The sequence below is a fragment of the Denticeps clupeoides genome, chromosome 6, assembly GCF_900700375.1.
Source record: "Denticeps clupeoides chromosome 6, fDenClu1.1, whole genome shotgun sequence".
NCBI lineage: Eukaryota > Metazoa > Chordata > Actinopteri > Clupeiformes > Denticipitidae > Denticeps > Denticeps clupeoides.
The window spans coordinates 6,978,374-7,001,674 of NC_041712.1; the positions used below are offsets into that span (position 1 = coordinate 6,978,374).

Genomic DNA, 23,301 nt, shown 5'->3' on the forward strand with positions numbered 1-23,301 from the left:
GTTTACGCTCAGCGGGTCTTTGGGGAGGTTCGGGGGTCTCCGTGCGCAACGCGCGCAGAGAGAAGTTTCACAGTTTCACGCAGAGACAGGACTTTTGTCACTAAGAAATATTCTTTATTTCAGCATTAAGAGTTTTTTGTTTTAAATAAATAAATATTCTCAAGTACATGTAACATATAATAACGATGATCGTTTCGTGACGCCGTTCCGTAAAATATGCTTAAAGCTAACCTGATTTACACAAACAGTACAAAATAACTGAAATAAACCATAAAAAAAAAAAAACATATATAGAGCTCACACCAATTATTCTTTCTTCTGAAAATGTAATTATACGAGTATCAAAATTGGATTTGGTTACGGAACTATGAAGGAAAAATTTCCCAGATAGAAAAACAAGATCGCTACAAACATACAACATTTATACACAATTATACAACATAAAGGGATATGAAATAATAATATCCCAGGTAATAAAATCGTATTTCTCTCTTTTTCTCTCTATTTACAGGTATTCAGTTCTTTTTGGCTGCGTTCAGAATCCCAAAGTCTCCACTTCCACGACCCCCAAGTCTCTGTGCCGGGTTCACGGCGTGACGGACAGGTCCGCGTCTTCCTTCCCCGACGAGGACGGGGACATGGGCAGGTCGTCCTCCTCCTCGGAGCACCTGGCGGAGGACAGGGAGGAAGAGGAGGAGGAGGAGCACTTGCAGTGCGAGCCGGGCCGGTGCGCGCCGCTCTTGCCCTCCTTCTTGTGCTTGACCCTGCGGTTCTGGAACCAGATCTTCACCTGCTTCTCCGACAGGTTGAGGTACGTGGCGATCTCGATGCGCCGCAGGCGGGACAGGTACATGTTGGAGGTGAACTCGCGCTCCAGCTCCAGGAGCTGCGTGCTGGTGAAGGCTGTGCGCATGCGCTTGCTGCTCTGAAGTTGGGTGTTGTTGTTTTCTGTCAATAAAATGAAAAAATAAATGTCTAAAACCGTTTTAAACGTCTGCAATTCAGTTCAGGCCGCTGGACGAACGCCGCCAACTCACCGATCGATATGCAGTGGAACTGGCGCGGGTCCGGCACCGGGTACGCGGCCTGGTAAATCCCGGCGCCCCCGTGGCTCAGGTTGACCCCGGCGGAGCCCGAGTGCTGGCGGGTCAGCGCCGAGTGGCAGTACTGGGAGCCGAACGCGGGGAAGGACGCCTTGAGGAGCGGCAGCGCCGGCGGCGCCGGGTGCAGCTGCGACGCCGCGACGCACAGCGGGCAGAAGCACAGCAGGCCCGCCTTGCGCGAGTGGCACGGTCCCGCCGACAGGCCGTGCAGCGGGTGCGAGGGGTGCGAGGGGTGCACGGCGTACGGGAAGAGCGGCGGGCCGCCGCCGTCGCCGGCCTTGTCGCCGGCCTCGCGCAGGATCAGGGAGTCCACGAGGAAGGACCGCGGCATGGCTGCGAAGTGGCCGGGACCGGGGCCGGGCGGCCGTTTAAATAAGCCGGGAGAGCCGCTGCGGCCCATGTGACCGCCGCCTCTTTTTTTTTTCCCCTCCGCGCATTCACGCTGCACGCTTCCCTATTATTTCACTTGTTAACTAAATGAACTGCATAATGTAGTCTATTCTTGTCGGCCCCACCCACCCACGCCGCGAGAGGCGGGCCTGCCCCCTTCGCCTTTCCTTTTTCTTTTTTAACTCTTCCTCCGGTTTTTTTTATTATTATTTATTTTAATGCTCAGCGAACACATGGATATTATTACCCCGCGACAACTCGGACAATATTCGATCACATTTTTATTTTTACCCAAGACATTAAAAAACTACCCCTACCCCTTATTACGTTCTGTACTCGATTAAAACATGAACAAAAAGCGATGGAATCTCCTTTATCCATCCACGAGTGGACCGTTTTGTGCGTGTTTTGCGGCGAGAATAAAGCGGCGGCGCGGGCGCGCGCGGGGCCGTGGAAAGATACACCCGGGTTTTTCCCGTTGACCGTGTGCTGCTTTCTCTCCTTTATTTCCCTCCTTCTTCTACTTCTCTCTCCCTCTCTCTGCGTCCTCAATGCCGGAGAAAGAGGGTCGAATTAAAGTGCGTGACAGCGGCGGACGGGCGCGCACAAAGGCGACTCTGTCACCGCGAGGGCCCGAATGCGCGGCGCGTGAAAGGCCCCCGCCTGGCCCCGCCCCGGCCCGCCGAATTAAGCAATAGGAAAAACATTTTCTTTCACTTTACCGCCGCCCAAACGAGGCCGTGGAAGCGGGCCGCTGCGTTAATGTGTGAGTAAATAGTGGAATGCGCCCCCCCCCCAAGCCCCCCAGCCCCGTCCCGAACTTTCTTCTCCTCTCTTCGTCCTACGAGAGACTGGCAGCTGAATCGAGCCTCTTGTTAAACCGTTTTAATGGGTTTGATGCGTAATGAACCCGCAGAATGCCTCTGTCCCATCCGGGTATTAGAATACCGTCGTACGTTCCCGTTTCTTCGCGCGTCGGACACTCCGACGCGTTAGGATATCGTCAGCGTGTCCTGTCGCGACAAGACGCCCGACAGAAGTGACAGGCCGACGATGATTAAGGTCCCCCTGACGCACGATCCCGCCGGCAGGTGACAGTCTCCACGAAGAGGTGGAAACGTTTCCAAATGTGCCGGCCTGAGAATAAAAAGCTATATTTAATTATAATCATTAAAAAACATTGCCTGATGTGTGTGTATCGGTTCATTTTCACGACTTTCTGGAGGAACAGGGAATAAAGTCTCGTCTGGATACCCCAGTTACGCGTCGGGAGCGCGCCGGGCGCGCGTGGGGGGTGTGAATGCACCCATAATCGCTGTTTGTCGCGGTGGGCTTGTGGTGGGGGTCCTTGTTTTGGCCCTGCTGATCTGAGGGTCTATTACTCGGGGTCCGAGCCCCCCGCGGGAGCCCCGCGTCGCTCGCGCTGCCACCGGCGGCCCTCCAGCAGCGCGACAATTACCTGGCCGCTCGCCCCTCACGCTCCCTCGGTTCCAGAACCGGGCCGGGCCTCGTAATGGCCCCCTCGAGTCCAGAACCGAGTCCGCCGGCGTAATGCGCGGAGCGGCCATTTAAATGGCGGGGTGGGCCGCTTCTTGGCGGGAAACGCCACTCGACTCGCGCGTAAAAGCGCGTCGGGGGGAAGGGGGGGGGGGGCGTCATTTGGTCGCAACTTCGCCGCGCCATAATAGCGGGTCTTTGGCGGATAAATTAGGAGCAATTAAACCCTTAAACAAGCCGAGGGTACAGAGTCACGGCGACGAGAGGAGGTTATTAGAGGAGGGAGGGATGGATGGAGGGATTAGGCCTTTCATGAAAGCGGGCCGACCATTAACTAATGGCGGACTTCTCCTCTCCATCCTCAGCCCTAATTACAAAATGGGTTAATCATGTTGTCATAATGCAAAGAATATTTCACCCAAGTCATTTCCATTATTTTGGAAACACTGATTAGGCTAATTAGAAGCCCGGCGCGGGGTTAGTTAAGGAGCGACACGTTTTTTTCTTCTGCAGACTCTTAACGGGGCTTTAAAAGCTCAAACTGTTAGATGAATTCTTTTTTTTTTTCTCCGTGGGAACTTGTGCTTCCTCGGTGGACAGGGGCAGAGAGCAGGGGTGTGAGGGCCGCGACTCAGGGAAGCTCATCCTCATTTGTAATCCCAACTGGAGACCGACAAATAGCTTTGACCTCGGACGCGCTGCGCGCGGCCCTCTAGTGGCGGGGGCGGGAAGCGCAGGCAGGCGCAAAACCAGAAATCATCACCATAACAATAATCATAGCAAAATAAATCATCTGCTAAAGAGGCTGTAATGCATAGCCCTTGCACTTGTACACTTGTAAAGCAAGTGTAAATCAGACAATTGCCACAATAAATAAATGAATGTACTAATTAGGCTTTTTAAAAAATGTAATTCTCATTCTTAAAACATAGCCTAATGTATTTAAAACCAGAACTCATCATACTCATGAGTTATCATTTTTTTATTAAAAAATGTATGGTATCACAGGCAAGGCAGGTCATGAATTTAGAATTCATTTTTATTGTATAAATATCAATGGTAACTATTTTAAGTTTCATCATCTTATCTAAAAGAGCCACATTAAGTCATGTTGGAATAATCAATAACCAGTCAGTAATCCAAGCCTGTTTTTTTGTTCCTTAGAATTTTGTTATACCAGTCAGCAGGTGCTTGCCCACCAGAAGCCTGGTCCCATTCAACGTATTTGTTTCAGTCTCATGTGTGCAATAAAATCAAATTAAGAGGGCAATGTGTTCATTGGGTTGGGAGGTCAATGGTCTCCTTATGGTGTGAATTATTCATGGTGAAAGAGACACTGCAGTTTGGAGACGCTGCACTGATACACATGTAGCCCCACACATCCACGTCAGGAGCGCTGCTGTGAGCTGACAGTGTAACGGGATTTAGGGTCCCTGTGGGGCTTGGCGGAATGGGACGGGGTTAGTGCGCCTGTCTGCCTGTCCCCCCTTTTAATCCTGCCCTGGGGCTACAGCACAGGCAGCAGCAGGTTCCCCTCTTAGGGCTACGGGTGCTCAAAGGGCCTGATTACCATTCATACGCACAGCAAATCATACTGTTCTACGTCTGGGCCAGCTGACACGGCATGAAACAAGTCCGTATGTGTGTGTGTGTTTGTGTGTGTGTGTATAAAAATCATCACTGTACAAAGGAGCATTTTTAAAACATTGCATATTTCAGACAAGTTTACTAAATATTTAGGGAAACTAGGAAAACATCAGAATATAGTTTCTAAATTACTGGACGTTTATTTCCGTTTAAGAACATAATAAGTGAGATTGTTAACCAAATGGAATAAGAGATCATTTAGTAAATATCAGTCAAATGCATTTACAAGATACAATTAACATCTTAAAAATGAATGTTTTTAATAAAGTTTATGTTGGAAATGCTGGTTAAAAAACATTGTCAGTGAAAAATAAGTCAAATTGTAATACAATGTTTAAAAATTTAGTCTGCAGGATGAAATGTGTGAATCTATGTGTGTGTGTGTGTGTGTGTGTGTGTGTGATCAAGTTCAAGTTGAATGTAGACTCCAGCATTAAATACCTCATGTTTCATCTCTAAGTACATACAAAGCTGAATAATGTTAATTGGATTGTCTTAGTCACTGAGACAAGAAATCTAATTTAATTAACTAAAATTACAAATATTATTGGATAGTTTGTCTGATTTCTTTCCCAAGGGAGATAAAATGGTTAATTAAAAACAATCTACTCGCTCACAGGAGCAGACAAACTGACAGTGCTGTGTTTGGTGAGCAAATCTCCCATGGTGCCATGGTAACAAGGGTGCTCTGGGCAAGGGTCAGAGGTCATAATTATGGCAGAATGAATCATGCTGATAGATGTATTAGCATCCTAATGTGCATGTGTGAATGAGGCTGTGTGTGTTTGTGTGTGGGAGTGCTGTAGACAAAGTGAGAGAGAGGACGTGAGAGATGCCTGTATTTGCAAGCACTTGAGTAAAAAAAATTTTTTACCATGAGCCTATGATAATTAAATTCTAAATAGAATATATTCATTTTGGAATGTGCTGGAAGTGACACTTAAAGTGACATAGCATCAACCATAATATGTATTGTGTCATTTTTTTTGTCAAATAAAATAAATCATGACGAAATTTGGAATGCAAATTGTGATTTCAGACATTATTTCTTCTTACCAGAATGATAAAGAATGCAGTAAAATAAAATAAAAAGAACAACTAAAATATCAAATCAAACCACAGAGCAGGTTATAAAAGAGACTAAATGCAAGTGAACAATGAGTAACTAATCAGGATGATTTAAACAGTATTAGTAGCCTGGGTGGTCCTGATCTCATCATGTAAATAGGTTGATTCGTAACCAGACAACACAATCGTAAATATGAATCAGAACTAGAGACACAATGTATCTACTGAAAGTAACAGGATCATATATGTCTATTGTACATTGATAGATATTGGAAATTGTGTAAAATCTGAACTCACAGGTATACTCCCCAATAAGTAGATGTAAGTGGATGTGAGTTACGTGAGGAATACATATAATTTAAGTAGTGAATATTAAGAACAATTAAGCCCAACACCAGTGCCAGGTTCACAACTCTTTAACAATGTTGTACAGCTGGCGCTCCATGAAAGAAATTCGTGATATTCTGACTTGGCATAATGTAAATGTGAAATGTAAATATCCTATACATAAATTATATTATTGTTCTTCTATACTATTTCCAGTATAACGATTGAGATGCAGCATAATCAGTCCCAGCTCTGCACTAAGCAGGGGAAGATCTTTATTTCATCTTAATGAGACTCACACAACACCCTGGATGCTCTTTCCACTGGAATCACTTCCGCATGGCCACCTCCAGCTCTACTTATGAACAGTTGATAGATGAGGCCAAGTATTCTAAAAATCATATTGTGATCTGAATTGCCTTTTGATGTGAATCCATTGGTTATGGTACAGAGACATTTCAGAAGTGCGCTTTTTCCCCCCCATTTTCACATAAAAGCTCTGACATGCTACTCAAAGCCGTTTGTTTCCCTCTGAAGGTTTGTTTCCAATCCAGTGGACTTTTGGTCTTTTAAAAATCACAGGTCAAACCAATGAATTTAATGAACTCTCTCAGACACAATGAGTGTGTTTTGTCATTTGAACTCCCCTAAAGGCCCACAGGCAGGTCAGCAAGCTCTTTCAAGAGGTTTGTACACAAATGTGACAGAGTGCTTAGAATGCAGCCTCTTCAGCATCCCTATTGACAAGTTGTTCAAAGTGTTGGGGACGTCAGAGATTCTGCCCTCAGTTAAGGTGCCGTCTTTGTTCTCCTTTCTGTGGCTGTTCCTCTTTCACACCCCAAAACACTGCCCAACAACAAAAGTCAAAGAATGCAAACCACATTTTCCACCGCTGGCGCTACCTCTGGCCAGACAAAAAGCATCTGAGAAAGAGTTCCTCTGAAGCCACTTGTGTACTCTGAGAGCACGGTCCCTCGCCTCTTTTAACCGCCTATCTCCCGTGCCACGGCTCCGCCCTCCCTGTCACTCTTTCGCTCTGCTCTTCCTCCCCGGAGCCTTTCCGTCCATCCTCCTGCATCTCTTCTCGAGCCACTCACTTGACTTTCAGAGGGAAGAAGGGAGGGGTGGACAGAGGGACGGATGAGAATAAAGAGAAGGGCTATGGAGGGGAAGGCGGGAGAACGTCTCTGAGCACCTGCCTGCTCCTGACACACATTTCAATCCGTCTTCTTGGCAGAAGACCACGATTCAGGTTCTGAACAAAGTAGCTGTGTATTCTCATACAACTTTAAATAAAGTCATGTTTCAAATTCAAAAGAGATTCTTCTATCTATTAAAGAGTCCTTTTCTGAACTCCTCATTCGAGTGATCTATGACAGCTTTGTGGTCTTTTAGAGAGTTTGTGATTATGTTGTGTTACGGTGGGAACACGGCCCGGCCTGGTGGAAGAGACAGTAGCGGGCAAGCTGGTTGCCACAGTGAGAGCAACACTTTCAGAGTAATGAATAAGAAATCTAAGCGCATTTGCATGAGCAAGAAAAGCCCCCTGAATCATTTTCATAACCCAATATCCCCTTTTCTTCCCAAAACTCTATGGAGGCCATTGTGTTTTGGAGCCGTCTTTTGTTTAAGTTTTCGTTTGATTTTTCGTGCCCCCCTCACTCTCTTTCATTCTTGCATCTGACTTCTCCCCCCCGGCTCTTAATGACCGGGACGGCCGCTCCTCTCTCCCTCTCCCTCTCTCTGGCAGTGTGGGAGCTGTGCCCCAGACCCTCGTTGTGTTTGTTTGTCTCTGAGTTATGACGTCAGGGCCGAGAGAAAGCCCGGCTCGGCACTTCTCAGTATAAAATTTGTTGGCTGTTTTTTGTGGCTGCTGTAGACGGGTCAGTGGGCATTGGTGAGGGTCCTCTCTTTCCTGCAGATGCGTTCTATTGAGGAGGCGACACGCGGCGGGACCGCTGCCTCGCCCCCCTCCCCGTCGCCGTGGAAACCGCAACACTTTCAGATTTCAGCTGGCCCCGACGGGCCGGGGGTCTGCTGACACCAACCCGCTCGCCCGCGGGTCCTGATGGTACCCTGGCCCATGGCAGCACAGCAAATAATGGCCCATTTGTAGCCAGTTTGTTTGACATAACAAGAGCTGCCGGCATCCCCTGTGACAACCTGTCACTGCCGATGATGACATTTATAAATGAGAGCTGCTGCTGGCTACGCTGGCACTCCCACGGATGGACCACACCAACAGCTCACCATGCCCACGTCTCTGACCAGAATCCTGCCTGTGCCACCAAGTCACAAAGCCAAAACTCTGAAATCCAGAAACACGGCACACTGTCCCGAGCAGAGACCTCTCGAACAAAAAACTGATCTCGAAAACAAGGCAATAGAGAGTATAACAGGGTCATTAAAATCATCTCCTCCATCTAAGCATCAAAAACCAATGTGCAATATGAATAAAGTTGGGGTTTACGTTCCCAGTTCCCAGATCTGTGGGAAATGTGCACCGCAGGCGTTTATCCACACAAAAGCACAGTGGTCTCAACCCTGGCAGCATAGCTGTGAGTATTAGCTGTACATGTTAATGACAGACCTTTTCCATCTGAAACTGTGTGTGTGGGATATGCACATTTTATTTTATTTATTTATTTTTACTTTTATTCAACATCTAAAAATGATAAGCTTGAAGTTTCTTGAACATATCTTGAAATTGCACAATTCTAAGTAATACGCATCATTCTTGGGACATTAGCTCAGCACTGGGAAAAAAATCTATTTTGGCCAGTCATTCCACATCCATTATTAGTTGACTTTCAACACCAACACACCATTAGATTATCAGATCAACCAAATCTGACCAAACGAAGAAAAGTTAAGGAACCACTGCTGTGGACTTATCCCTCCACATCATCCGATTCCATCCTGATCAGGTTAAGTCTTCCCAAGTTAGTGCTATTATTATATAACAGTGGATGTAAACTTAGTGGATGTTTAGTAAGTTGTTTAGCATTATTTTGCCATATTTATTAAATTATAAAAAGCCCATCAATTGAGAAACAAATAAAAAAGATGATGTTGGTGTGGTCAATTTTCCCCCAGAGCTCTATATCATGTGCACAGGTACATTTTTGTAGCTGATATTTTTGCACTAAATCATCATGGACCAGAGATATGGTGAGAAAACCAGTGAGGCGAAGAGGATGAGGGAGAAAGTGTTTTGGGTGGGACATTTGTATGCATTACCTGTGTAAGTACCCATCATGGGCCGGGCAGCGAGGAGGCTGTGGGGTCATAGTTCGTGGGTGCTGCCTCTCCCCTCCAGCAGGTGCAGCCCCTGGGGCTGTGAGGTGGAGGCCCCTCGCCTCTCCCACCTCTTCACGCTGTTCAGCCAGAGAATAAGTGAGGGATGTGAAAGGGTACTCCCTCTAGAAAGCCATCACCTGCTCCCTCCTCCCACTCTCCCTCCCATCACAACACCCCACTCACTGCCCCCCACCAGCCTTGTTCAACTATCCTACTTCAGAGCTGTCGCCGAACGCACACACACACAAACACACACACATACACAACCTGTGATGCTCTCTCTCCCTCTCTCTGGATGCAGATACCGCGAGGAGACTTTCAAAATGAAATGATGAAAAGGGGAAGGTGGAGGATGTGGAGACGGGCAGCAATACTCAAGCACGAAGCCATGGCGCACATTTTCCACCCCGACTCACCCGCTGAACCAGAGGCGGGCGGCACTGCGGCCAGAAATGTACATTGGTCATGGCCGCGCAGGGCCGCTGAATCGGGCCGTCGGCGAGGGTGTGATTTGACTCGGACCCCTCCTAGCTTCATCTCGACCTCCCCCTCCATTGTGGCTTTGAGTGAGTGTGTCCTCCTGGCCACAGCCCTGGAATGCGTCTGCCCCACGGTCCTGATGGATGGGGCCTTGTTCTGCACTCCTCCGCCCCTCCCTCTGAATACGCCTTTCTCTCCTTTGGGCTTTGCCTCTTTCATCGCATCCCTTTATGCCGCACCAATAAAAGTCACCAATCCTTCACTTGGCCATTTTGTGAAGGAGTTGAGGAAGAACAGAGAGAAGCGTGAAGTGTGTCTCTCTCATACAAACACGCACACACACACACACCAAATCAAGTCTCTAATGCAAACCTGCATTCAACACACATCAAACACTCAGCAGACTCCCACGCACAAACCAACACAGGAAAAGGAAAACACACACAGGGTTCCTTAGAATGCATAAGGTCCCAACAGGATGTTGTTATAATCATGATAATTATAGTTAAATTCAGCCCACCCTGTGATTTCTGCTCAACCTTGCAATCTTCCGTCCAATCACTGCAATCGGTCCACAAATTTGACCAATTGGCTGAGATGCTTGTGATCCTCACCATTGAAGACAGCTGCTGATGTCACTACAGCCATTCTGATGACGATCTGGCTTCTGTGCATTAGCTTTTTTTGAAAATATCATTTTATTATATGTCTTTAATGTGCTTTCATATAACATTTTTCAAAAACGTGGGCACAAAGTCAAGCATTTCCGGCCGCAACAATCCCACAAAAAGCAAGCAAAGTCCTAGCGAGACAGTGTAGTGGTCCTACAATTGTGGTTCTATGGTTGTGGAGAAAAAATCAGGGGAGATGACGATGAAAAGTAATTTTGTTGTGTGAAAAGTAATTCGGTAAGCAATGTGGGAATATTTCATCCCATCTGTAAACTGTTCAAGTGGCTGTGAAATTAGTCGAGTAGCTGAGATGACAACACTACAGCATACAGGGGCATCTAATGTCACATCCAGTCTATAGAAATAATGCAAATACAGAGAGAAACACTAGTCAGCTGTATCCTAAAGAGGGGAGCTAAGGACACACCCAGCCCATGAAGACAAACTTTAATGATGCATTTAATAACAGCTCATTACACCATTCATTCACGAAGCTATCATCACAAATGTGATCTTTACTCATCTAAGACCATGTCCACTACCAAACCAAACATACATGCAAATCACCTATTTCTAATGATACAAATTTATTAAAATGTATTTGTAAGTGTGACAATGAACACAATATAGAATTTAATAGAGCTCTACAGTAGTTGGGGCACAAACTACTCACTGTCCGAATTAGATTCTGATATTGCTTAACGATTGTTAATTACCAGAATGAATGTGTTGTCAAAAAATGTACATATTTTATTCCTTCTCAAACTCTCATATACCTCTTCATAAGAGTCCATTAGTAGCAAATGTATAGCAATCTGGAAAATGCAAAAAGGAGTTATTTTGTTACTGAGCACCGCAGTGAGTCATAGTGCTGATAGGTTTTATGTGATTCAGGTGTTATGACCCCCAGTCGTAGTTAGCAGCATGTTGCATAACAATTGTATAATAGTAGCTTTTTAAACAGCCCCTTTGAACATTTTAACAGAGCTCTTGGTCGGATGCATGGGACAATAATACTGCAGTTGAGAGCCAGAGAGGTCAACTTCCTGTCCACTTTGACCCCAGGGGCCAACATATGATGTTTTCAGTTTGGGTTCTTATCGCTTGGTTCACAATGCGTTCTGTAATGAGCCTGAATCTGATAATAAGGCAGTTTGAAGATGTTTCTGAGGTATCATGCACTGTCACCTCCACAGGAAGCGTCCAAATAGGAGATAATAACAAAGTGATGCTTTTCTGAAGATGTCTGATCTCTCACCAGTGCTTCACTCTAATGAATTCCTCTTCCTCTTCATCACCAATTGATGTTCCCATTACTGATCATCATGTGCTCATCTGCTGATAAAAACACTTCAGCTGGTCGCGTGAGGGTTGGCCAGTGCCACAGATGCTGATGGTCTTGGGGTTTAAATGGACTTTGGGTCAAAGTTCCCTTGTTCAGATGATGAATCCCCAATCTGGTGAAATACATAAACGTGAATATGAATTCTAGTTGTTAATGGGAAAAGCTGACTGGGCTCCTGATTGACCAGGTCCCACTACATTAAGTATGTAGTGAACTTAACACACAGTAAAGTTAACACTTTACGGTGATTTTTTAATTATTATAATTAATTTTTCTAAATAACTAATCTGAAGATAGATGATGATATAAGCTCAGGATTAATTTCCCTGTGTATTTGTACTCACATAATGCACCATGTGACATACATTTTAAGATAATAATTGTCTTTATACCAATTCTGAAAGAGTTATCCAGCAAATTTCATGTAAAAACCTAAAAACCAGACCTTTATATACAAATCATATTCCATATATAATCATGTTGATCAAATTACAACACAAATATACTTCGAAGTCTTGCCAAAAAAATGTTTTTTAAAAATGCAACATGATTTGGTAGAAACTATACATGTGAGCTGACTTTATAACTGACACTATATATCCATCCACAATCATACTTACATTTTAGGAGAACAAAATGTAAATATATTCCCATGTTCATCTATGATCCATTCAGCTCAAGGGGTGTTTTTTTTTAACAAGGTTTCATACTTGTTACATGAATACCTGGTATACCTGCCCTGCTTGACATTTGTCCGTCTTGTCAGAAATGGAGCCATTTGCTGAAAGGCTTGAACCCGTGATGTTCGGTAGAACAATGTACCGGATACTCAATGCCATTCCACTGAGCTTCCCTCTTCAAACATTCCCCAGTCCATATTTCCCCTATTTACTTCATTATAACCCCAACACACTTCAGAAAGATGTCCTTCCTCGGTGACTGTGACTTTTTTGAATTATTCTGTCACTGTGGACCTACTCTTATAGAAATATGTTATTTGGAATGATGCAGAACTTGTGTCATTAGACAGGGCATTACACCCATATAATACAATTTCAGATGACTTCTTATGTCGGCAAAATAGCCTGCAGAGGTTTTGCAAAGCAGAATCATATGAAGCAACAGGGTTATCTGAAATTTCTGAGATAATTGATCCTTGAGCTTCCACTAAAGTCAACATCAAAATTGGGAAAGAGGAAATTTTCACTGGCATGCACTATTTTCTGTGACACTGGCTATGTGATGTGGAACACCAGTAGGTAAGAACTGTAATGACACTCATCTGCATTTTCATTTGAACTGAGAAAATCTCAAAATATTTGTAACAATATTTCCAATCTCAAAATATTTCCATTGCTGCATCAAAGAAATTAAATTAATTATCAAATACATTTTATATATATATATATTTTTTGTGGTAGTAAACAAAAATGGTACATATATAATTTTATTTGTATGCACATTTAATTGAAAAAACAAAAGATATTGATTAAATATTTGTTGTACCCATTTCTCTTTAGATCATTACTGTATTCTCTACTCAGAAAACACCATGTAGTCCTTTCAATCAATAATTTACTACTTAAATGGCAAATTTTTATTTGGTTGAATTAAATTCAATATAATTTTTGGTGTGTTTATTTTATCGGCCTAAACAAATTTTAATTAAAAGTTTGATTTGTATTTTCCATTTTTAACTGCTGTTTGTTAATATGTAAATATGACACACAAATAATTGTAAAAAATATTCCTCAGCAAACATTCAACTACTTGTATTTATTCAGACAAAAAACTTCGATAAGAAAAGGATTCCTAATGATTTATGTTGTTCCCAAATTAATTATATTTAAAGTAACTTAAATATTGCACCGTATATTGCAATTTGTACAGGCTATTTTAATGTAATATTTCTGTATTAATGTTGGTGTATCGGGTTATCCATTGTAAATACAATGCTGTCTGTATATTTTTGAATAAATCAAACAAGTAGAAACTATTTCCAAAAAGATCACAGGCATTCATAGATAAGCAATGTGTGAAAACACTGAATGACGGTCCCACTGGTCATCCACTCCCCATTTCAGCATTTCAGCTGTCATTTTTTATTTATTTTTTTTACAATTCTGTGATCTATTACAAATCTGATGAAGGAAAAATAGCCATAATCCATTTTCAAAACCGTGTTATACCCATCCTCATTCTAGTGAGAAGTGAAACCCTAGCACTAGGGAGTCTTTTTGCAGTTTGGTGTGGGTGAATGAACAGGTTTTAACCAAGTCGCCCCCTGTTGACTGACCAGAAACCTTTTTTCTCCTGGTTTTGACCTCAGTAAGAGTAGAGTAATACTCATCTGTATGCATCTGTAGGGGTGTATGAGCATTTGTGCATAAATTACATCGAATCAGTATGTGTTACAAATAATATTTGAATGTATATGAAAGGCATATGCAAAAACATCCATTGCATCTGTGTAACAGCTTGCAGGTTGCATGTGAGATTTCTCTTGTGAGTTTGCATGTGTAAAAGCATGCATGCATGTGTATGGGGTGTGTGTAAAAGCATGCATTTGTACCTGTGCTTGTGTATGTGTGTTTGTTGTCAGTCTTTGTATAACCACTTGAAGAACAGAAAAATGGTCCAGGCATTAAAAACATAAAAGGGAAAAGGGCAGTAATGAATTTACAGGAAAATGAGCATTAATGGCACTGGCATTACTCATGTTCCATATAACAAATTATTGGAAATTTGACAAGCACACCAAATTATCTCCTCATGTCTGCTGGGAGCGTGGTGAAGTCCTCTTCGCTTGCCGTGGCAAGACAATTTCAGCTCATTTTACTATTTATAACAATAGAACCAGCCATTAAGACAAATTAATGTCATTATCAAGTCTCTATGAAAATGACAACCACCGGCGTTTTGAGCAGCTTTAGAGGCTATTGACGATAATGAAATCCGCTGCACAGGTACTGAAAAGAAACACTCCAAGTAATTATTTTCTAGTAGCTTGTTTGTCTGCCGTCCGTTCGTTTGCTTTCAGCTCAATTATCCGGCCTCGCAAGCGCGTGGAGGCGCGGAGCTCTGGGCTGGGCACCGAGCGAGGGGCCTAATTGGGCAATTACCGTCCCGTTTCAGGGCTTTTAGCTCCCACAAAGAGCACACAGCCAGGAGCACCCTACACACACATTCTCTCTACCTCTCACTCACACACACACACACAACTACTGTACCAATGCACACTACACACACATGCACATTATGCATTAGCACGCTGAGCATATGCGGCATGTACAAACAAATAATATCAATGTAAAAGACATAAAAGCACCTGGCTCGACAGCATTCATTTAAACGATCCTCTATAATGTATTCAGGATAAATAGCACATTATAAAATCATATGTGGTGCATAACATATTACAAGTATTATAACTCAAAGTAGGTCCAGACACACCTTGCATCCAATTATTTCAAATAGTTTTTTTATTTTATATATAAGGGTTACCCAAATTGAAAACAGCAATATTGGGAAAATTAAAATTGTAATGAATAACAATATCTCCCAACATTAATATTAATATTATTGTCTAATCCATTCTGGGTTATCTAGCTACCTATTTCAGTCATGGCTAAGGGACGGATGGATGGATGAATAGTTAGATAGACGGACACACAAATAGATTGATAGATGACAATTAATGATACCAAATGGCAACTAATAGTGTGTTCAGGAGAGTGTTTTTCCATAAAACCATAAAAAACGCTTAACCCCCATGCTTGATTTCACTGTTGGAGTGAGAACATCCAAACAAATGACAAGGTGTACAAGTCAATGAGTGAGTGGTCTACAGGAAACAATTTCAACTGGTTTACTCAAACCTTCAGGGTTACAGCGATTTGCAGCTTTCACTTTCACCCCTCCGCTCTCTCTCCATCCATCCAATCTCTGCCATTTTCACATCATCTCTCTACCATTTTCTCCCTCTGCCTCCCCACCTCTCCTTCTCTCTGTCGCTCCTCCATTTTCACATTATCACTCTAACTACTCTCTCTCTCTCTCTCTCTCCCCATCTGTTTCTGCCTCTTCCTCTTCCTCTCTCTCTGCGCCCCAGTCTCTGGAGATCATGGAGCGCGTGTTAATTAAACCCTCTTTCAGATCATTCCCTTGCTCAAGTGGCTTGAGTGCGGCGCCCATTAGGCAGAAAGCTGCGCTATCTGCATTTCCAAATGCAGCTCAACATTTATTAAAGTGAAATTCATCCAGTAATTACACGCCTCGGTATGCCCCGCGCGCGCCTCTCACCTCGCCAGCCACCTGCCCAAAGACACCTCCGACTGTTTCCCAGCATGCCGTGTGGCAATTTAGACCTCCCGGACCCCGTCCACTGGGACTGCTAATTACCCTAATACAAAAAAAATTTGACGCCGTCCGTGCAAGGATCGTAATGTAAAAATACTTGCTAATGAAACATTAGCCTTGATTTTATTTGGATTAAAAACTGTTAGCGGCACACAGAAGTGATGATGTCCGCTGTCAAGTGTGCAAAGAGCAGCCGGGTGGGTGGAGAAAGTGTCTTTTTCCTTCTGAAGTTCTGTAGACGTCAGGGACTGAAGGACGTGATGATGGGATAAGGTTAGTCTCTTATTCAGGTAACATAATGCCACCAATTAAACATTAAAACCACCAGACTACTACTGTGCTGGTTTACTTCATGATGCCCAAAATAGCTTGGAACAACCGAGGCATGAACAAGACCTCCAGAGTTTTTCTAGTGCAATCGGGTTTAACATGATCAGATCTGGGTCCCTTTTTTGAATGGACGTACGCAAAATTAAACAGAGAATATCTCTGCAACTGCATGGTCTATTAGCATAATGTTTTTCAATCTAAATCATAACTCTCCTGAAATTACTCCAGAATGTAGGAATCAGCATAAATGTCAACTGGGTCAGAGAAAATGAAGATGGAACACTGAAGAAAATTCAAAGCGAACATTTAGTGTTTTGGTCATCTGAGGCTGTAGAATCAATACTCCTCAAGAAACCCATATTAAACCCTAATAGTAAACCTGTATCAGTCGTAAGTAGAGCATTAGTAGAGAAATTTCTAAATTAATACATCGGTATGTTGTGTGATGTTTTGGACTCCATATCTGCCATCTGAGGTTCTCAGGAACTAAACTATAAAACGATTTTTTTACTTTCTTGTGACTATAGTAATTTATTCCAACTAATTACAGCTGTTTTTGGATTGCTTTGAAAAAGCAGAAAATAAAGGGAACACATAAATAAGACATCCTACATTTGAATGAATGAAATATTCGTATTAAATACTTTGTTCTTTACATTGTGCCAACAACAAAATCACACAAAAATGATCAATGGGAATTAAATTTATCAACCCATGGAGGTCTGGATTTGGAGTCACACTCAAAATTAAAGTGGAAAAACACACTACAGGCTGATCCAACTTTGATGTTATGACCTTAAAATAAAATGAGGCTCGGTAGTGTGTGTGGCCTCCACGTGCCAGTATGACCTCCCTACAAAGCCTGGACATGCTCCTAATGGCGGATGGTCTCCTGAGGGATCTCCTCCCAGACCTGGTCTAAAAAATCCGCCAACTCCTGGACAGTCTGTGGTGTAACATGGTGTTGGTGTATCGAGTGAGACATGGGGTCCCAGATGTGCAAAACTGGATTCAGGTCTGGGGAACAAGCGAGCCAGTCCATAGCATCAATGCCTTCGTCTTGCAGCAACTTCTGATGCACTCCAGCCACATGAGGTCTAGCATGAGGTCTTGTCTTGCATTAGGAGGAACCCATTTGTGGTCTGCTGGAGGTCATTTTGCAGGGCTCTGACAGTGCTCCTCTTGTTCCTCCTGGCACAAAGGTGGGCAGCCATGACAGGCACACGGGGAGCAGTGTGTGGGGATGATGCTTTGCTGAGTGGCACCTCAGTGGCACCTTGGCTGATATGGCACATATGACAATTAACCTCCACTTTCACCCATTCCTATTTTTAAGTGTGACTGGGTGCATTATCCTGCTGAAAGATGTCACTGCCAGCAGTGCGCATGTGCGTTTATTTGATATGCAAACATCTGCCACATGAATGGCAGGACATGAGAAGAATTTTGCCCCATGTATCACACTGAACATTGACCCTGCACACAGAGAAATAAAGGTACACACAGGGTACAATGTTAAACCTCCAGGTACGAAACTGTTCCTTTCAGTTGGTTGTACAGGACAGGTCTTTACTTTACTTTACTTTACTTTATTTAGCAGACGCTTTTATCCAAAGCGACTTACAAGAGGAAGACACCAGCAATTCTCGTTCAATTTCTATAGAATATTGAGTTTACAAACTAAGAGCCCTGATAAGGCTTAGACTTGTCAGTGAAGAGCATGCTCGGAGATTGTTAGGTGCTAGACTAAGAAAAATTATAATGTATTTATACATTTTTGTATAAAGGTCCTTTGTGATACCATGTTGTACCTTTAAAGGAACATGATTTCAAAAAGTACATAGTTGTACCCATGAACCTGCACCGCATAGAAATGATCCCAATTAACCCCGATGTACCAACAAAAATGCTTGTAAATTGCTAGATTTCAGCTGCACAGTAGTGATAGAATGGATAGTGGATCTGACCGATTTTTCCAAAAGTGGCTGATGTTCATGTTTGTAAAAGTATTTTATTTTTTTTTACAGCAGCATAACACAACAAAGGACAAAGGAATGCAAGGTCTTTAACCCCCAGCTCCCTGGGCAACACAACCAGTGTGCTGCCCCTTGCAGACCACTACATCATACTTATATATAAATATAATTTTAAATTCCAGTCATGACAGGTACGCAATTGTGCCTTAAATGGTACAGATGACTAAGGTTCAAGAAAGTACCTGCGAGGACAGGAACATTATTGTTCTTCAGAAGGGCCCTGCCCCAGCGACAAGCATTCATGTAGGTACACAGTGGTACTTCCATTTCTCTGTGTGAGGTATCTTCACTGGGTTAAATGCAGATGACATAAACAAGGTAACAAAACATATAAATCAAGGTCTAGGGAAATATAAGGAAGGAGTAATTATAACAATGGTACAGAGATCTGCACAGACAACCAGACAAAAGAAATGAACAAGTAAGAGAAGAAAGGATAAAAAAGTATGTGACAGCGTGATTGTCATGGTGAAACACAGCACACAACAAAATTTGTCCTCTGCATTTAACCCATCACCTTATTGAGCAGCGGGCAGCCATGACAGGCGCCCGGGGAGCAGTGAGTGGGGACGGTGCATTACTCAGTGGCACCTCAGTGGCACCTCAGTGGTACGGGATTCGGAACCGGAAACCTTCTGATTACGGGGCCGCTTCCTTAACCGCTAGGAGGGGGGGAGAAAGTCGAGTGTCAGCACCAACCAAGACAAGAGTGTCTTCAAATACACAGATACATGTGTGTACTTCATAGAGGAGGTAAAGCACTTGAATGAACCAAAAAGTGCTGGGACGAGTTGATGGAGTTACGGCATTCATCTGCACAGCTTTTTGTCAGAATACAAATTCTTTCAAACTTTATTTGGGGAAAAGTCAGCAAACTTTTCAGCCTTTTATAACATTTTGAGTTGTATGCATGCAGATTTATTCGCAATGGCCGCAGAAATGCATTTTCACACGATTGTTATTAGATAGCACTAGATCTTGCTTGTCCTAAAATGGTGAGATGTGTCTATAAGGGGATCCTGCTACTTTGTAAAATATGATAACCTCCTTTTCTATTTTCCTATTTCCTCTTTCCGATGCAACTAACCGGTTCCCCTAATTTTATTGTCAGCACATTGTATGCATCCAGTGAATGTGAAGTTTGTGAAGCTTTTATTCTATGAATCCTAAATGTTGCTAAGGGACCACAGCATATTGCAGGAAATGCCGGTTTCTATTGGTTTGTTCAAGACTCCTCAGGCGCCCCACTGTTAGCACGATTGATGCAAACCATCACAAGAACCCCCAGCCAGAGGTTCAAACCAGCTGAAAAAAATGCTGCAAAATTCACAGATCGTTCGCATCTCGCTTTCCAAAACCCAAATTAAGCGGCAATAATACTAAGACCTTTTTTCGGGGTCCACGATGAGAAAGATTCGCGGTGTAAAGTCAAGCACATGCGTCTTTTAATCGTTGCAGGTTTCAGCAAAAAAGGAACAGATTCAGTCCGGCCACGTGACCCAGCACAGATTATAACGTGTTTGTTATAACCGCTAATGCAATTAATAAAAACGAATACTTCATTTAAATAGACTACTGTATGCTCAAGACTTTTAAAAAGTGTATCTGTATCAGGGAGTGAAGGTATATATTATATAAATATATATATACAGAGCCGCTGCCGGGAAGACGTGATGGGAAACGCGGCGCGCGGCGCGGCGCGGCCCGAAGAAAGGCGGCCGAGGCGACATTGTGCGTGACTTGTCACAGTGGCCTTTCACGTCATTGTCGCGTGGTAACTCACCTTTTTGTTCGGGGCGGCGCGGCGGCGCGGGGTGCCGCGCGCGGAGGCGGGGGCGCGCGCGCTAATTGGGGAAGGAGGAAGCGCGCGCCCGCCGCCGCTGAATGCTCTTTCTGGAGCCCGTCTTTTCCCGGCCAGTCGAGCGTGTACAATCATCCACCTGCTGCTTGCAAACGGTGGGCTGTTTTGTTTCGATCCCCCCTTTTTTTTAAAAAAAAAAAGAAAGTTATTTAAATGGGGGTTCCTTTGCTATTAACAGTCCGTGCCCCCGCGACACCCTGTGTTCTGACCGAGGCCTCGCGCCATGAATGGGCCGGTCTTCATCATCATGTCGTTTAACTGTCCCTAAAAGGGGACGACGTCGTTAGAACGTCCCGTCCCAATTATTCCCCGCGTCATAAAATGCGTGCCACGACAAGTGAAAGAGAAAGCCGCAGCCCGTGTGAATGAGCACATCAGGACGGACAAAACGCGCTTTCCCATGGTGGACATAAAGAAATGTGGCAACACTCCCATTGGACGAGCATGACGTCTGCAACACGTTCTCCAGATAACTGGGAAATGTGGGAAAAGCTGGGACATAACAATCCAGTTGCACGATGCCGCTGGACTATGAAACAAACGAACCTAATGCACGAGAATGAACTGCATTTAAAATGTTTAATTTGCAGAAACTAGGACTTTAACAGGTCACTGTCAATGATAGAAAATGCACGTTTCATTAAGAAAATGACTGGGGATTTTTATAAAAAGTAATAGTGCACATGGAATGTTTTTGCATGAAATTGGTGTTTTATTTGCTCTCTTGCTCTATGATGTTATTGTCCTTCTCCCAGAAAGACAGGCTAAATGAGACTTCCCACTGGGGCACATGGTGGAGATACAAAGAAATGGTGGATATAGGAACTCTTACTGGACAAGCAGGACCTGTATTGCACGTTATCCAGACGACATTGTAAAGCTGGGAAAAGGCTGGGATGCAACAGCCACACTGTATGATGCTGCTGAGCTACTGGTTAGGGGATATATTAACCCTTGTGCAACTCTATCCTTGTGAACTTTGTATTTCTCACAACAATGTTGCAATGTCAATTGCACTGCATTTGCTCAGTGCAAAATGTTTAGAATCTGTTTACTTTCACATCATTGCTGTGTGTAAAGGGTGTTTCCAGCTAGGTTTGTGTGCCATGCCTTGTATCTGTGGAATGTGTTGCTGGATTTTTTTCCCAAGGGATTGTGATCACACATACACGGCAGACAGCAGCTGCACGGCCACAAACACACACACACACACACACACACACACAAACTCAGTCCATCTATTGTGTTATTAGATGCTTTTGCTAGATAAAATCAAACACACAGCCCATAGTGTTACTGAAACCCTATACTATGTACCAGTACTATATAAACATACATACATAAAAAACATACATACAAACATACATAAAAAAGCAAACAGAGACGAGAGTTGCGCAATTGTGGATTTATTGTATGAGTTTTTTGTGGATTTATTGCATTGAATGATTTGAGCAGTGTTTCAATAACGTGTTAGTATTATTGTATTAGGCCATAGAAGAATATAGCATCAGCAGTGACTTAACAGACCTGATGACGTGAAGTGAAGGATCCATTGGCAAACAGCCACCCAGCAACCCACCAGAACAGAACAGGCTGCCTACACCGAAACCCCTGACCCCTGCTATTCTGACCTTCCTGGGATCTGGAGAGGGAGGTCACGGCTGAAAGACAGGGTGCACCTGTGGTCAGGCAGGTGACGGCAGGCTTCTGGGAGAGGGTTCCTCTGGATGGTACTCCATTCCTCTGACATCAGGGTTAAAGCCACTGAAGAAAGTGGAGATTAAAGTCTCTTTGTGGCGCACAGCGTTAGACAAATTAATCTATTGCTGCTCATCTGACTGTAAAATCTCAAGGTTTTACTGTTTCTATAGGCACCAAGGCATGAGCTCAAGGGGTCAGGCCCAGCCTTCATCACTTAGTCAACTCACTCTGACAGACGCATCGTGTTTGTTCTGATAAATAAGTCATTTATAGACTGTTCCAGAAGAATTTGAGCAGTCGAGTAATTTTCAATAAAGGATTAATATGATGTCAAAATCTAATTTAAATTACAGAACACACAAGTAAAATAAAAATAATTCCAGTACTTTCATTTTTCTGAATCCCTTTATTAAAACACACATTTTAAACATAATTAAACATACAAATATCATCAATGTACGATGTATACAGGGCAGTGCCTGGCTCTATCTGATGTAATATGAAACCAATTATAACAATGAATGCATTAATGCTTATATGTAAGAATATTACGCAAGAAGGGAAAGTATGGAGGTTGGTAACCATGCCAAGACTGCTGAAACAGTTTCATTTAAAAAAAAAGAGTCTTTGGTGCAGCATTTCAGTGAGAACCATGAAGAACTTTTGTTCATCAGTCAGCCCTTCCATCCCTTACTAAGCGCCACAAAAATACACTTAACCAATAAAAGCTCCTTTATAAGCCTCCTTTGAGCAACGTCCTTTTTGGAATAATGATCAAAGTATTGTCCTAAAGAAAAGAAATAAAATGAACTTATAACAAATGACCAGTTCTAAAGATTTATAAACTCAGGCTGCATAAGCACATAACAGACAAATATAAAAGAGGGTGCAAAACAAAAAAATAACATGTCGGGCTTTGGCTTTGTCGGGTCAAACTGTGTCAGCTCCTGTTATGTCCAGATGAGCGCACGGAAAGTGACCCCTGCGTCCGCTCGCCCCAAAAAGACCCGCTTCCATTACAATTCTCCCCTTCTTATTGGGCTTAAATATCCAATTGTTATTTAATTGAAAAGATTTTTACTTTAAACGCCCTCCCTTGCCACTTTTGTCCTTTGAAGGATAAAAGAGACAAGGGGGGGCGCTTTAATGAAAGGGGACGTAAGATTCCCACATTCCGACTTCATTC

The 23,301-nt window shown here is 43.3% G+C and overlaps 1 protein-coding gene across 1 annotated transcript; it reads right to left on the reverse strand.

The window, feature by feature from the left end:
* Positions 1 to 369: 369 nt before the first annotated feature.
* gsx1 (GS homeobox 1) lies at positions 370 to 1,434 on the reverse strand. The gene is made up of 2 exons (XM_028983273.1): positions 1,038 to 1,434; positions 370 to 948 (listed from the first exon to the last, which is right to left on the reverse strand). The coding sequence occupies exons 1-2, from the start codon at positions 1,432 to 1,434 to the stop codon at positions 587 to 589; spliced, it is 759 nt and encodes a 252-aa protein (XP_028839106.1). The 3' UTR covers positions 370 to 586.
* Positions 1,435 to 23,301: the final 21,867 nt, after the last annotated feature.

Bases quoted from the DNA above. Each gene is read 5' to 3' on its own strand.
- gsx1 (XM_028983273.1), bottom strand. From the start codon at position 1,434: ATGCCGCGGTCCTTCCTCGTGGACTCCCTGATCCTGCGCGAGGCCGGC. The intron at 949-1,037 runs GTGAGTTGGCGG...TTTTATTGACAG, and splicing joins GTTCCACTGCATATCGATCG to AAAACAACAACACCCAACTT.